Source organism: Hylobates moloch, unplaced genomic scaffold, assembly GCF_009828535.3.
Source record: "Hylobates moloch isolate HMO894 unplaced genomic scaffold, HMol_V3 SCAFFOLD_3, whole genome shotgun sequence".
Classification (NCBI taxonomy): Eukaryota; Metazoa; Chordata; class Mammalia; order Primates; family Hylobatidae; genus Hylobates; species Hylobates moloch.
In genome coordinates, this window is record NW_026652278.1 from 138,007,258 (window position 1) to 138,021,624 (window position 14,367).

Sequence of the window (14,367 nt, forward strand, 5' to 3'; positions counted from 1 at the left end):
TTTTTTAAAAAGCTCCTTCCAACTACATTTTTTAAATTCCCCAATTTTAAACTTTATTGATATCAGTCTTTTCCCCCTTGTTCTTTCTGCTTTTTCTTCTTCTTCCCTTCCTTCTCTTTCTTTTCTTTCTTCCTTTTCTTTTAAATCATGGCAAAACGATCTTTTCATTCCTGGTTTCACATCCTAGAGATCTGATCTAGAAGACAATGCCAGAATTTTTTCAAAAAGAAGTGGCAATTCCTCCTCTCTTCCCATCTGCATTCTCTGTAATCGCTTATTTTTTAAAAATATTCATGAGAAAGGAAGAAATTTTCTCTTCATTTTAGAACACCAAAATCTTCTTTTCCTAGCAGGAAACAGGGGTTCTTCCTTCTCCTGCCCACCTATCTCTGTCTCATCTGGAGATTAGTCATGTAAACATTTGCTTGGCAACTGGCTTCTTCAGGAAGTTAATTTGCAAACCTCCATAGAGAATTTATTACTTTACCAAAGAGCAAACTTTTTTAAGAGAAACCAAAATGATTTCACATTTTCAAAAGTAAAGAAAAATGAATGAAGCAGAGGAAGAGTACACTTGAAAGGATCTAACTTCCAATAAAGAATTATGAAATATTGTATCTTAAATAAATGGCTTCATCTTGTGCCATATGTTGGAGTGCCAGGGCATTGTGCAAATCCAGAAGCTAGATTTGCATATAAAAAGTATATTTGTAGTTCATAAAAGCATCTTTGGACAAAAATTTTGAGATTCAAGATAAAAACCTAATCTGCAAAAAACAAAATGTGGACTGGCAAAACACTAATTTACTTTGAGTAAGTATAATACAATTCAAAATGAGGCAGGAGAAAAAGGCTTTAAAGATATGAAAGTAGGCCGGGCGTGGTGGTTCACGCCTGTAGTCCCAGCACTTTGGGAGGCCGAGGCGGGCGGATCACGAGGTTAGGAGATGGAGACCATCCTTGCCAACATGGTGAAACCCCATCTCTCCTAAAAATACAAAAAAAAATTAGCTGGGCGTGGTGGCAGATGCCTGTAGTCCCAGCTACTCGGGAGGCTAAGGCAGGAGAATGGCGTGAACCCAGGAAGCAGAGCTTGCAGTGAGCTGAGATCGCGCCACTGCACTCCAGTTTGGGTGACCGATCGAGACTCCGTCTCAAAAAAAAAAAAAAAAAAAAAGATATGAAAGTAAATTGTTCTTTGTTTCTTTACAGCCCAAACTCACTGAATATAGTAACAAACAGTCCTAACTGCCACTGAGCTTGCTGACAAAGTGATGCTCAATAAACACCCATTGATGATGCTAAAAATAAGATGTTCGGAAAGAAAGTAATATCTTAGAGATGCACATAATTTTGAACCAAATATATTCTTCTGCATAACAGAACTTGATATCTGAAGCAGAAAATAATATTGAGCAGATGAACATACTCTGTCCCCAGATCATTTTGTTTCCTCATATACATAGCTAAAGCTGTAAAGTGCCCTCTAGAAATGTTTATTTGAATCTATAAATGACTCTTTTATTACTTAGCTACTCAAAGTAATTATGATATGATAATAAGTGATATTTTAAGTTCTTTTTGAAAACAATAATGCATTCTGATAATACTATACAGAATTAAAACTCCGAAGTTCAGAAATACAGAAACTCTTCTGACATGACTGTCTGTACTTGTTAAAAATCAGTTAGATAGTAGCAGTGAACCATTTGAAGTTCACTGCTAAGTCAAATTTGACTTTGAAGTTTAAAGTCAAATCATCATTACCAAATATGGAATGTGAATACAATGGATTTGATTTTTTTAAATGCACCTATAAGGCACAACAACAATCTAGTCACTTAGAAAGTAACGAAGCATACTGAAATTTCTTCTGTGAAGGTAGATGATACAAAACCCAGAAGGCTTTTGCCTTTGAACGATTCTACCATTCCCAAGTAAAATAAACCCCCATCACTTGGGTTTGGCCATTCCAGTGACAACTACATGTTAGCTTATCCTGCTTGCTTACTCATTTACATTGTATTATGAGGTCAAGAAATGGCTCACTGTGGAGGTCACATTCAAGTTGACACCTGCATAAGAAGTGTCAGCAATAACGCCACATCGGGAGTAGAGAGTGGTGGGGAGAAAGAGAGAGAAGGTCAGAGAGGTCAGTAAAGTCCAGACCATGCACAGCTTCAGGGCAGGTGAAGAATGGGAAGCTATTGGCAGATTTTAAGCAGGGGAATGTCATGATCTAATGTTTTCAAAAGACCACTCTAGCAGGAGGAGTGTGGTGGAGTGAGAGTGGGTGTGGGAAGAGCAGTTATATGATCATTTAAGCGATCTTAGCACACATGATGGCAGCTCCGCAATGAAGACCAGGAGATGAACACGGGATATATTTTGGAGTTGTAGCTGATCGGGCATACTGATGGATTAGAGGGGGGGTAGCAGTAAGCAAGGTAAGACTCAAGGCTGCCTTGATGTTATTTGCTGAATTGAGGAAAGGCTGTGGGATGAATATTGGGGATAGGAGAGGAGTAGGGGTGAAGCAAGAGTCCAGTTTTGGGTTATATTAACCTTGGGATGTCTGTGATATATCCAAGTAGACACATCAAGGAGGCAGTTGGATCTAAAAACTTTCAGCTTGATGGAGAGGTCAGTGCTGGATTTATAAATTGAGTAGCCATCGGGTTATTGCTGATGTTTAAAGCTATAAGACTGGGTCCAGGTTGAGAGTGTGGCTGAAGTGCACCTAGGACCCAGCCTTTGGGCACCTCACCACTGAGAGTTTGGAAAGAGAAAGCCAGCCTGCAAAAAAGACTGAAGTGCTCCAGTGTGGAGAAAAACCATAGAATATGGCATCCTGAAAGTCACAAGCACACAATGTTCAAGAAGATGAGAGCGTTCAACTCGGTCAAATGCTGTGAAGACATCAAGGAAGCTGGGAACAGAAACATAACTATTAGATGTGACAAAAAAAGGGGTCACAGGTGACCCTGAAGAGGCATTTCAGTAAGTATGGGGGTTGGAAAGCTATTTAGAGTCAACTGAGGCAAAAATGAAATGTGAAAATATTAAGACAGCACTTTGCTTGCTGTCTTGGGTAGAGCAAAATGGAGTAGAACCTGGAAGGGGATAAGACGTCAAGAAAAATGTTTGAGTAGAAATGAATACTAGTGAGATCGATCCAATGAAAAAGGAGAAATTGATGGTATAGGTGAAAAACAAATTTAACTGCAGAAGGAAGTCTTGGGAGCAGGTAAGGGGATGAGATGCAGAGCACAAGCAGAGGGACCATGCTTAGATGACAGTAGGAACTCTCTACCCATCACATTGGGAGGAAAGTCACAGCGTGTGAGTTCACACATAGGTAGGTTGGCATATTTTGGGGTACATGATGAGAGGTTATTTTGAAACTAGACACAGAGCATATGTGTACTATGGGATATCAAAGCCAGTGTACATCAATTGTATTAACGAGTATACACAAATATATCGATCACCATATTAAATAATGAATAAGGCAGTAGAGAGAGGGATTTGAGGATATATCTTAGACATTGTTTTTGCCTGATTTGATTCTTCCATTTCTACCCATTACATTTTCGTATACTGAAGATCTATGACTTACCAGTTAGATAATTTTATAATGCAATCAGACAGGGAGCCAAACTCAAAATCTATTTTCCTTAAGAAGTTCTATCCTATAGTCTTAGTCTTCTCTGATTGTTTCTTGACCTCTAGGCTGCACCTCACAATACAGTCGGCACTTGATCATTTCATATTTGTCTCCTGCTCATAGGTCTTATTGTCTCAAATAGATGTTAAGGCTCCAGGATGGGGCCAAGTATTTTACAATAAAATATCATTGTCTCTCCCACTGTAAAAAACCTAGTATTAGATATAAAGTGAGTACTTAATAAATGTTTGTTGATCAATTTATCTTTTTAGAGCTGAATGGCTATAAAGAGTTTGATGCAGTAATTCCCTGGCTAACAGACTATGCATAATTCTTCATGGCACCTGCTGGGCATTGCTGGAGATGCTGAAATCATTCATCAATTTTCTCCTTTTTATGCTATTCAATTAGTCTGTCTAGGGCAAGGTCTAGAATGTGTATCAATCAAAAGCGTAATAATGACCTGTGTACAAGCTATCTCCATACTAATGATTTGCATCCACTATCTTACAGAAAGATCTTTGGTCTAAGAAAGCACTGAAGTGAAGGAAACTTTAAGGAGAATATTGTAGTAAGGCCTGAGAATTACCCACTGTTACTGTTGTCAATAGTGTAATGATGAATTTGAAATCAATTTGGCAGTATCTTTACTGGAAAAATAATATTAAGAGAATACTCATCACCATAGCCTATTTTGCATTGTCTTAGATAAAGTTTTTCTTCAGCCGGCACCGAAAACTTAAATGTCAGTAGACTTTTAGTTTATGGACTTCTAGTTTGTTGAAATTATGTGTAGCATGTTTAGTTTTTAATTTAATTCCAATTCTTAAGCCAGTTAAAACTATTTGGATATAATATTTAAATCAGAATCCAAATATGGCATACATATATTTTTCTTTTAAGAAGTAGTTGTACTATCATACAATATTGGCCTTAAATTTTACCTAACAGGTTATCACGGAAAGTTAAAGAATTAATCATCAGAATAGCATTTAACCAAAAATCCCACACACCATATACATTGTAGTCTGTAGAGCTCTGCAGAAGTGAGTGATTACAGCTACTGTAAACTTTTGTCATTCTATAAAGTAGTTATTGACAAAATAAATGACTGTGTTTTTCCATGTTATATGCAAATTGACAAAGATAATATCTGATAAAATGGAAAACACCAAGAGACTTAGAACTTTAGAATATATCAAACCTACACCAAAATATCATTAGCAACACCGTTTCAGTAGAATCCCAGAGCATTAGACAAATTAATAGAGAGAATCTTTTAAAAACATTTGTTGCATAAAATATTTTAATTGAAACAATTAATGAATTCCATAAGATACGTGTAAATTTACAAGATTTCCATTTTTCAATACTTACATGAAAAGATCTGATAACAGAGCCACTAAGTATAGGTAAGAAATATTAAACCTGTTTAGCTATTATTCTAAGTTTCTGTTCATTTCTCACTAACCTACATTGATTTTTGTACTGCTTTTATTCATCCCATAAATTAGATGCTAACTGGTGATAAAATGTCAAAGTTTGTGTCGTTCATCTAAAAAATAAATCTAGACAATTTAGAATTATTTAAAAATTAATGAATAAACTATGATCCATTGGTTCTTTTTGTGAGTGCTTGGGTGGAAAAGGAGACATATTAGTACATTAGTAAGGTGTTTCTTTTTCTTTAATCACCAGGAGAAAAGATATATAAATCTTTTTCTTAAAGCTTTTTTCTTTCCCATGGAGACAACACACCTTAAAACGAAGGTTAATAAGCAATTAATAGCACAGACTTAACTAAGTATTGCAAATGTGATAGTATAATATCTTGGTAAATATGGGAATTTTGAGAGCCATAAAATTAAAGACTTTGATATGTGTGAGATCAATAGACATGACTTATCACTATTTAATATGAGCTCTAATTTTTAAATGCCATGTTCCAATGAAAAAGTATATTACACAGGAAAATTGAAATTTCAATAAAGAATCAAGACAAAAGAAACAAACTTTATATTAAAGTACCTTTAAAGGTTGTACTTACGCTGCAACCTCCTCTTTTGATAATCCTTTGAAATTCACCTCTAGATAATGATCTATGTCATCTTTTTCTTTGATCAATTGAGACCTAAATGAAATAGAAAGAAATAATAAAGCACCACCTTATCAAGTTGAAAAGCTATCAAACACATAAAATGCCACCAGGAGAATAGAAATATTCAGAGTATAATACCATATGTAATAAATGCAATAGCTATAGAGTTAGGTCGTTGGTTGATCATTTCAAAATTTTATCTTTCCTGAATGGAAAATGAGAAGGAAGAATATTAAACCCATTGTGTAAACAAATAAAACACCAACACCTTGAAATAATTCACTTTCTACTTAAGAGTCTTCTCCTCAAAGCTTATAAGACCTTCTATTTTGCTCACATTTTTTCATGGTGTAACTTTCCAACTGCTGAAGTTATATATTGTTTGGCACAGAATCCTGAGCCAAGAACACCTGTTTGATTCAAATGTGTAACATGAATTTGTTCCAAACATTACTCAATTTTGTCCTGAAATGCTCTTTGAATAGTTTTTTTAATCACACATAAAACTCAAATTATTAAATGTTCAAGGTGCAAAATCATTTTAAGAAGCCCTTATTGAAAATGTATTATACTTGTAGTGCATTCATTCTTTACACCCTTTTGCACTTTTAAAAATAAGCATGCTATCAACCTCTCATAACTATGATGATATGGAACTAAACAAATATCAGTGTTTTATTCAGAAGCTATTAAAGAATGTTGATACAAACTTTGCCTTTTGTGGGTATGATAAAAATATTTTTCTTCAATAAAATGAATACCAGAAAACATTTTCTTTAAAACTCATCCTATCCTAAGGATATGAGATTTGGCTATGCTTTTGCTCACCTTGAAAACAAAATATAAATTAAATCCTTTAAAAAGACAGAAAGAATAAGCTTTTTCAGACTTCATAAATATTTTACATTATTCAAAAGTAAAACAAAAATATGTATGTATATATATTATAGTATACACACATGAATTAGGCATTCATTGAAAGATTTCTCTGCTATAGGAAAAGAAAATTTTGATTTACTATTTCAAAAGAATTTTTATGTTAGTTTGGCTGAATGTATTTATTTTGTTCCAGGGGCTTTGGCCTTTCCTAGAAATACTAAAAATGAGGCATGAGAACAAAGAAGCCTCCTAATACTTTGATCATTATGCCTTGCAGGAATGGAAAAGTAGGCATATAAAGAAAATAAACCTACGTATGCAAACTATTTATATTGGTAAATAATATGTATATTACCAAAAGTCAATAGAATTACAAATGGCAATTTCAAAATAGCACAATCAGTTAATATTCATAATTATGACAAAATGTATCAATTTCTCTGCCCTGCATTTCCTCAGTGACAATTTGAGTAGCTCAGCAGCCATTCATGGGCAGCAGCAGTTTGATGATGCATTTTCAGGCTCCAGCATCATTTCAGGAGCTGATTCTTGCCTGCCAATCTACCCCACAAGTAAGGCTCTACCCTCCTTCCAAAACAGAAGTCAGCCCTTGGGACTTTGTAGATTAAAAGCATTACACCTTTCAGTCTGGGCATGGTGGCTCATCCCTGCAATCCCAGCATTTGGGGAGGCCAAGTTGGGTGAATCACTTGAGGCCAGGAGTTCAAGACCAGCCTGGCCAACATGGTGAAACCGGTCTCTACTAAAAATACAAAAACTTAGCTGGGAATAGTGCTGCATGCCTGTGGTCCCAGCTACTCAGGAGGCTGAGGCACAATAATTGCTTAACCCAGGAGGCAGAGATTGCAGTGAGCTGAGATCACACCACTGCAATCCAGCCTAGGTGATAGAGTAAGACTCTGCCTTAAAAAGAAAAAAGCTTTACACCTTTCGTTCCCAAAGCTTCTGCTTTCTGTTCTCCATACACATTTAAAACAGGAAACTTATCTCCAAAACTCTACGGGAACCATGATATAATTGCAATAGGAAATAAAATGATGAAATAAGCCTAGATTAATAAATAAATAAATATATTTGCAGCATTTGAATGTGGTTCATAAATCCTTTTGAAACAGCAGATTTCAATACTCTCAATATAACAAGGTATTTTTCTCTTCTCTTGAAATGATTTTATTTTCTGAGATACATTATTGACATTTACTACAGAAAATTCATTCTGTAGGAAAATAAGTTAAAAAACCAGGGGCACGTACCTTGGAATTTTTCTGGAGGAGCAAGGCAGCTTCTGTCTGGCTAAGGCTGTAAGCTTCGGGCGTGTCATGGGCAGTGAGGGCAGGGTGGTCATTTCGGACTACAAAAAGAAATAAGTAGAAATTGTATTTTAAAGAATAAATCTTTCAAAGGATCCTTTAAAACATTATTAGAGATTTACAGTCTGTCATCTTAGTTGAGAATGCCTATGTGTAGTGCTACAGCTGTGTTATTCAGGAATGATGTTCAGTGAGTGGATTCTGCAGGTTTCTTCTCTCATTATTTTCTTCCATTGTCTGCTTTTTGGCCAATTTATTATTTGTCTGTATCTTCAGCACAAAGTAGATAAGAAGAAAATTTGATAAATGCATTGATGGTTCAGTTGGCATCTTTGGTAAGAGTTTTGTAAGTGACATGATTGCAATTAAAGAATAAAGATTTTTAGGATAGCTATGGATTTCTAATGTTTATGTGTTGCTTTCCTGTTACAATCAATAATTGGAAATTGCTCATACTTGCTGTTTTCTAAAAGCCTTATCACTCACAAATAAAGGCTTTCCCTTAGATGTGATGGATGATAAGAACAATTCTCAACAAGGAGACAGCTGCCCTGAGAAAGCACACAGCCATAACAATATAATGAATCACTTCAAAATGTACTGTTTTTTAAAAGTTGTTTAAAACAACTTTATCTCACACTTTACAAGGGTCAGGAATAAGGACAGGGTATGATAGGCATGGATTTTTTCTCCTCCATGGTGATGGGAGCCTCTGCTGAAAAAACTCAGAAGCTGTAGTAACCCAATGATAGGGGACAGGAATCACCTTGAAGTGTCTTCACTCACTTTGCTAGTGGTTGATGCTAACTGTTAGCTGGGACTCAACTGGGGCTATCTGCCAGAACTCATACATGTGGTCTCCTCATGTGGCATGGGCTTCCTCACATCATGGCAACCTAAGACTTGTTATGTAGCAGCTCCAGGCTCCAAAGGCAAGTATTTTAGAGAAAAGCCAGGCAGAAGCTTTATCCCCTTTTAGGGTCTACCCTTGGAAGTCACATAACATCCACTTCTACTATAATAACAAGTTCACCCAGATTCAAGGCAAATGAATACAGAACCACCTATTGATAGGAGAGTGTCAAAGTTTCATTGTAAGAAAAGAATATGGCATGGTAGATATTGTTACAGCCCTTTTTGGAAAATGCAGTGTGCCACAGTGGTTAGCAAGGCTAGTCTATAAAATCAAATTATCTAAATCCTACTCCAAAGAGGAAGAAGTGTGGACATGATGTCTGTGAACTTAGAATAGAAAAATTGTTACATGGTGCAAGGGCTCTCAGACGCAAAAGAACGCATGCTTCTGTTAAATAGAGAGGCATCCAAAAGGCCAGGGGCTCCTGATCCCACCCCCTCTATGTCCACCAGGTTTGACCTGTACTCTTAGCTTCATCAAGTAACTGAAAGGCTTGTTTTAGGTTGTAAATGGCTTATCTTCAGCATTACTACCTGTGTGACCCAGGGAAGATCACAATAAAATCTGGGCCCTGAATATATTTAGCAGATATTTAATGAGCTCCTATTTGGTGCCAGGCACTGTTCTAGGTGCCAAAGATACAGCAGTGAAGAAAAAGACAAAACTCTCTGATTTCACAGACTTTGCAGTATGGGGCTAAATATGGAGAAAGACAATACACAAATAAGCAAAATATATAGAACCTCAGATGTTGATAAGATTCTCTGCTGGAAAACGAAGCAGAGAACTAGAAACTACCCAGATGCTCACCAATGGCAAAGGGATGAATAAAAGTAGAAGGAGACAAGCTCAAAGACATTGTGGAGAATTTTGTTGGGTGTCCCAATAATGTAATGTCTTGAGGGTTACTGTAAAAACTGGCTTTCTCATTGAGGTAAGAATCCATTGGAGGATACAGAGCATAGAATTGACACGATCTGACTTTCATCCTGAAAGGATCACTCTGAGTTTTTCTTTCAGGTTAGACTGTAGTTGGAGAAAGGGTAAACAGAAGAGAGGCCAGCCCAAAGCCTCCTGTGAAATACAGGGGAGAGAGAGTGGTGGCTTAGGTAGGAGTAGAGAAGGTGAGATGTAGTCAAACCTGAAATAGAACCACCTGTGGATAGCTGAGACACAATATTCCTCTAGTGCTACAAAGCCATGGTGGAGGTGGGGGTGCAGAAGCACTAAGACGAGAGAAAATCTTCTGAAATTCAGTGTAGAAATAGACAGCTGTGTTTTTGAGAAAGATTATTACCCTGGCCTAAAAATAATTTTTTACATAATTAAAGAGAATTCTAATGGAGATCAGTGGTTTATTTTAAATATAATAGAATCCTAGTACTACCAGTTTATCAAGGCATGATATGATCTATGAAACAAAATGCCCACTTATTTTTATGCAGTTGTAGCTTTAAAGTGCACAATTTAAACAGCAAACGTTAGTCCTCTCCTACAGACTAAACATTAGAAACATACTATATTATCCTTCATAATTTCATAACATAATGACAATTTTTTTAATTTTAAAAATCTATTTTTCTGATTAGATGTTATATTAAATAGTTGAGTTACTGGAATAACAAGAACTTACTAAATGGCAGCATCATACAGAGCATATGGAAAGAAGTTATGATTCATGTGAGGTTTGAAGGGACACCAAAACTCCTCAAACGGGCCTCCCAAGAGCTTACTCCAGAGGAGCTGTGAAGACTTTTCCAGAGTTCTAGAGTCTTCAGTGTTACAGTGAACATCGGAATCATCTAAGTTCTTAACCCAGACCAGTGTAGCCCTAGTAAATTTCAAAAGGGAGAAAGCAAAACAACTAAGTTTGCCTCATGTGGGGCATTCCATCCTCTATAAATTTTAGACTCTTTTCTAAAAGCCCCACTTTACTTGCCAAAGCATTATGCAGTGTCCACTGGGGCCAGGGTAATCTCTTCATAATTGCAGGGGTCTTTGAAGAGTTCACCAAGGAGCTTCAAAATGAGGAACAGTGCTTGCAATTTCCTTGAATACTAAGAACATCCAGCTATTTGTAGACAGATAAAAGAGAGCAGCCCCCAGAGGTGCTGATCCAGCCAACATAGCTCATCGAGGTGCATATAACTTCCCACCAAAGTTGGCATACCAGCATGTTATATAAAATTTATCCTTTTTGATGTTTACTTGAGTTCGATGATTTTTGTTAGAAAATGTAAGCATGGAATAGAAACCAAATGCAAATGACATACATGGAGAGGGATATGTCTTCTTTGTCATACAGATCAACTGAGCTTTTTTTTTTTTTTTTTCAAATTCTGAGTCAACGTTTCCTACCATTAAAGTTTCAGCTGCCAGCTCCTTCATTTTGCTCTCCTCTGATCTGAGAACATTAGCAGCAGGAGCACCTTTACTCTTAAATTTAGTTTAATGTAAGTACTGCAAGCCCTGCTGGCAAGCCTCAAGGCACAAACTCTGAATGGGGGGTGGTCAGAGCTGAATGATAAAGTGGAAAAAAAGTTATCAGAGCTGAATGATAAAGTGGAAAAAAAAAAGCATGTTGGAAAAAATATCCCTCAATCAATCTATGTTGGAAAGTTTAAGCTTAGAGTCAGGGTGGAAGTTGAACAGGCTTTCTCTTTGTTTCTGAATCCCACATCCTACCTTATCTATGCCTATCAGGAAAGGGAATTTTGTTTCTCAGAATCAATATGTGGCCACATAAGACATTTTGTTTTACACAACAGATAATGTGTGATCTGAATTTTATGACACAGTTAATATTTTGAATGCACCAAATATGTAAAGGGGTCCTGTAACAAATTACTTTCTTATCTAAGTAATTGCCATCTTTTATGCCTTATAAGTTCAAGCAGGGTTTGCAGTACTTACATTAAATTAAATACCTGTAAAGAAAGCCTTTTGGTCTTTGTTAATATGAGTTGCATCATTTTCCTGGTGTTGGTCAGACAGCATTCTCAGTTCCCATGTGAGCGCCAATCTAGACTCAACAATGAAGAATGGGACTAGTGCTATGAAGTGACTGACCCAGGCCTGTAGCATAAATGGAGCATATCACCGTTAGTTATGGCACCTCCTTAGGGTTCTCCTAGATCAACATCTCAGGGGAAAACACACAAGATGGGTGTGGCTGCAGGAAGGGAAATTGCTCAGGTTCAGGTGAGTAAGAAAGAAGAAGAATGAAAGATACCTCTTTGGCTGCCACCAAAATGAGCTTAGCCCCAGGAGCTCAGACTGAATCAGCCTTTTAGGAGGACCCAGAGGCACCTCCCCCAGTGCCAGCAAGTGGGCAGTGCTACAGTGTGGCACCATCGGGTGCCGAGACAAAGATCAAAAGGCCGCCTGAAGCCATTCCACTGTTGGTATTCAGAAGAGATTTGGTGCACTCTTTGATCTGCTGGTTGGCTCTTGTATCACAGTTATAATCTCTAAGTTTGGCCCCCACATGCAAAGACAAATGAGAATGGAGAAATACAGGATGAAAGGTTTGAGAGTGCTAGGTCAGGCTGAATGTGTCCCATGGTGTGAGTTTAAATTTTTGGCCCCCAAGTAAAATTCTTCAAAGAGTAACCCTTCTGCCCTCTATCCCCAGAGATGCCTTTATCAGGAAACACAAAGGAGGGAGACCTACTACTGTGTAAACGGAGGCTACTTGGAGAATGACTATGTCTGAGGCTGACCAGTGTCTCCAGGGTTCAGTCACTTTGGAGTAAAAACTGAGATGAGAGAAATAAAGCCAGTAAACCACAGTAAGCAAGTTTATTATACATCATCACGAGTTCAAAACAAATATGATTTTACTAAAAATCATTCATAAGAATTAAAACTTTTCATATTATCACAAGCTCTTTTACTATCAAAGTTTAACGAAAACTACAGAAGAAATATCACTAATTATGCTCCCTAAGTAAAAAAAAAAAAAAAAAAATTAAGTTTATAAAGAGTCACTAATAATGTTTATTCCCGGTATCATAATTTTTGGACACTTCTGGCACTCTCTTGTGGGTAGTTTGTTAAGTAAAATAAATAGAAAACACATTTCCTACCAACTGACATTGATGGCTAAATCACAAAATCAAGCAAGAAATGAGTTTGAAGGCAAGCCGTATTTCACCTGACTTACATTTGCAGATTGCTGCTAATGGTCTCTCCACGCTTATAGACTTCAGCCTGAAAATCAGGAAGCAAAGATAATACAAAGAAGAAAAGAAGTTTAAAATCAGTCAGTAGTGTAACTCCTCTCCCCGCCCCAAGTCATGGAATAAGATTCACTCTTACAACAATACTTCCTACCGTCTAAGTTTGATGAACTTTTAAAGAAAATCCCCAAGTATAGATCCTACGAGAGAAACGAATCACTAAATCAGTGAAATGCCAAAACATCTGAAATATGTAAATGTATTGATGTATTTCAATACAAATGTGACATTAGGGATAATCATTTGTTCTCTCAAAATTACGAGATACAGTTTTCTTTGCCAAAAACCGAGAGCATCTCAGTTCCCTTTCTGTTCCCACCTAGTTCTCAACAGGACTAAAGGACTTATCCTATGCCTAGTTTTTCACTCCCCTCAGATGGTCAGGTAAACCGGGGAGCAAGAGGAACTGGCGCCTTTCCTTACTTCTCTTTCAATTCGTTTATTGAGGTAAGTGGCGAGGGCCTGGACTCAGGAAGCTTGAGAAAGACTGATGGGGGAAGGGCTGTAGGGGTCAGGGAAGGGGCTGCCTGAAGAACAGCCCGCCTCTCCAAGGAGCTGAGGAAGTCCTGTCCCAACCTCGCCCCTGCCGTCACGAACCTCGGTGCACTGGCCCAGGGAAACAACTCCAGTTTTCCGTTCCGCCGAAGTCAGTCCCCCACCGGCGGCAGGTGCTGGGCGTTGGCGCTGCCCCCTCCTCTCTGAGTGATTCCGAGGCCTGGCTCCGCTGGCGCGGAGAGAGGAGACGCCGAGAGCGTCTCCAGGGAAACAGAGAGGCGAGGCAGGACGGCCGGGGGTGGTGTTAGGCTAAACCGGGCCTCGGGATTGGGGCAGCTCCCAGACTCTTCGGGCTTGGGGGCGGAGTCTGGAGAGGGGTGGAGCTTACTGACGGCCGGGCGGGGCCCCCAGACAGCGGAGGCTTTTCAAGCAAGGCTACTTTCAGAAGTTGGCTCGCTTTTAGGCATTTTCGCATAACCCAAGGGGCTCGAATTTGCCACTTTGATTTCTTTCGTGGCCTTGCATTCTCAATGTTTTTTCTTCATTTCCCTTTTGTCCACAGGATTGATGGGAAAACGCTGAGCCAGGCATTCATGAGCCCCGTCACCTGAAGCCAATTTATCCATCTAGCTAAGTCATTCATTCTCCTCTTCCTCAGCCTCTCTTGCAGTCAGAACCCACCACAAATGCCTTTTCCTGTCCTGTCCCCACAGACAATTCAGTTTTGAATTGTGGTTCGC

At 38.0% G+C, this 14,367-nt stretch overlaps 1 protein-coding gene across 8 annotated transcripts in view; it reads right to left on the minus strand.

Annotated features, from left to right (window-relative positions):
- Positions 1-13,886, minus strand: part of TTC29 (tetratricopeptide repeat domain 29) — a 284,139-nt gene extending 270,253 nt beyond the window's left edge. For 4 of the 8 annotated variants that reach the window (XR_009212917.1, XM_058436801.1, XM_058436802.1 and 1 more), the window contains exons 1-4: positions 13,730-13,884; positions 13,057-13,103; positions 7,919-8,016; positions 5,715-5,798 (exon numbers count right to left, since the gene is read on the minus strand). Coding sequence is in view for 7 of the 8 variants with exons in the window: in XM_058436801.1 (XP_058292784.1) it covers positions 5,715-5,798; positions 7,919-8,010 (176 nt within the window). In the remaining variant the exon portion in view is untranslated. Of the gene's footprint in view, positions 1-5,714; positions 5,799-7,918; positions 8,017-10,524; positions 10,723-13,056; positions 13,104-13,729 lie in introns of those variants that run through there. The other 4 variants (XM_032148009.2, XM_032148004.2, XM_058436800.1 and 1 more) reach the window with 3 other exon arrangements.
- Positions 13,887-14,367: the final 481 nt, after the last annotated feature.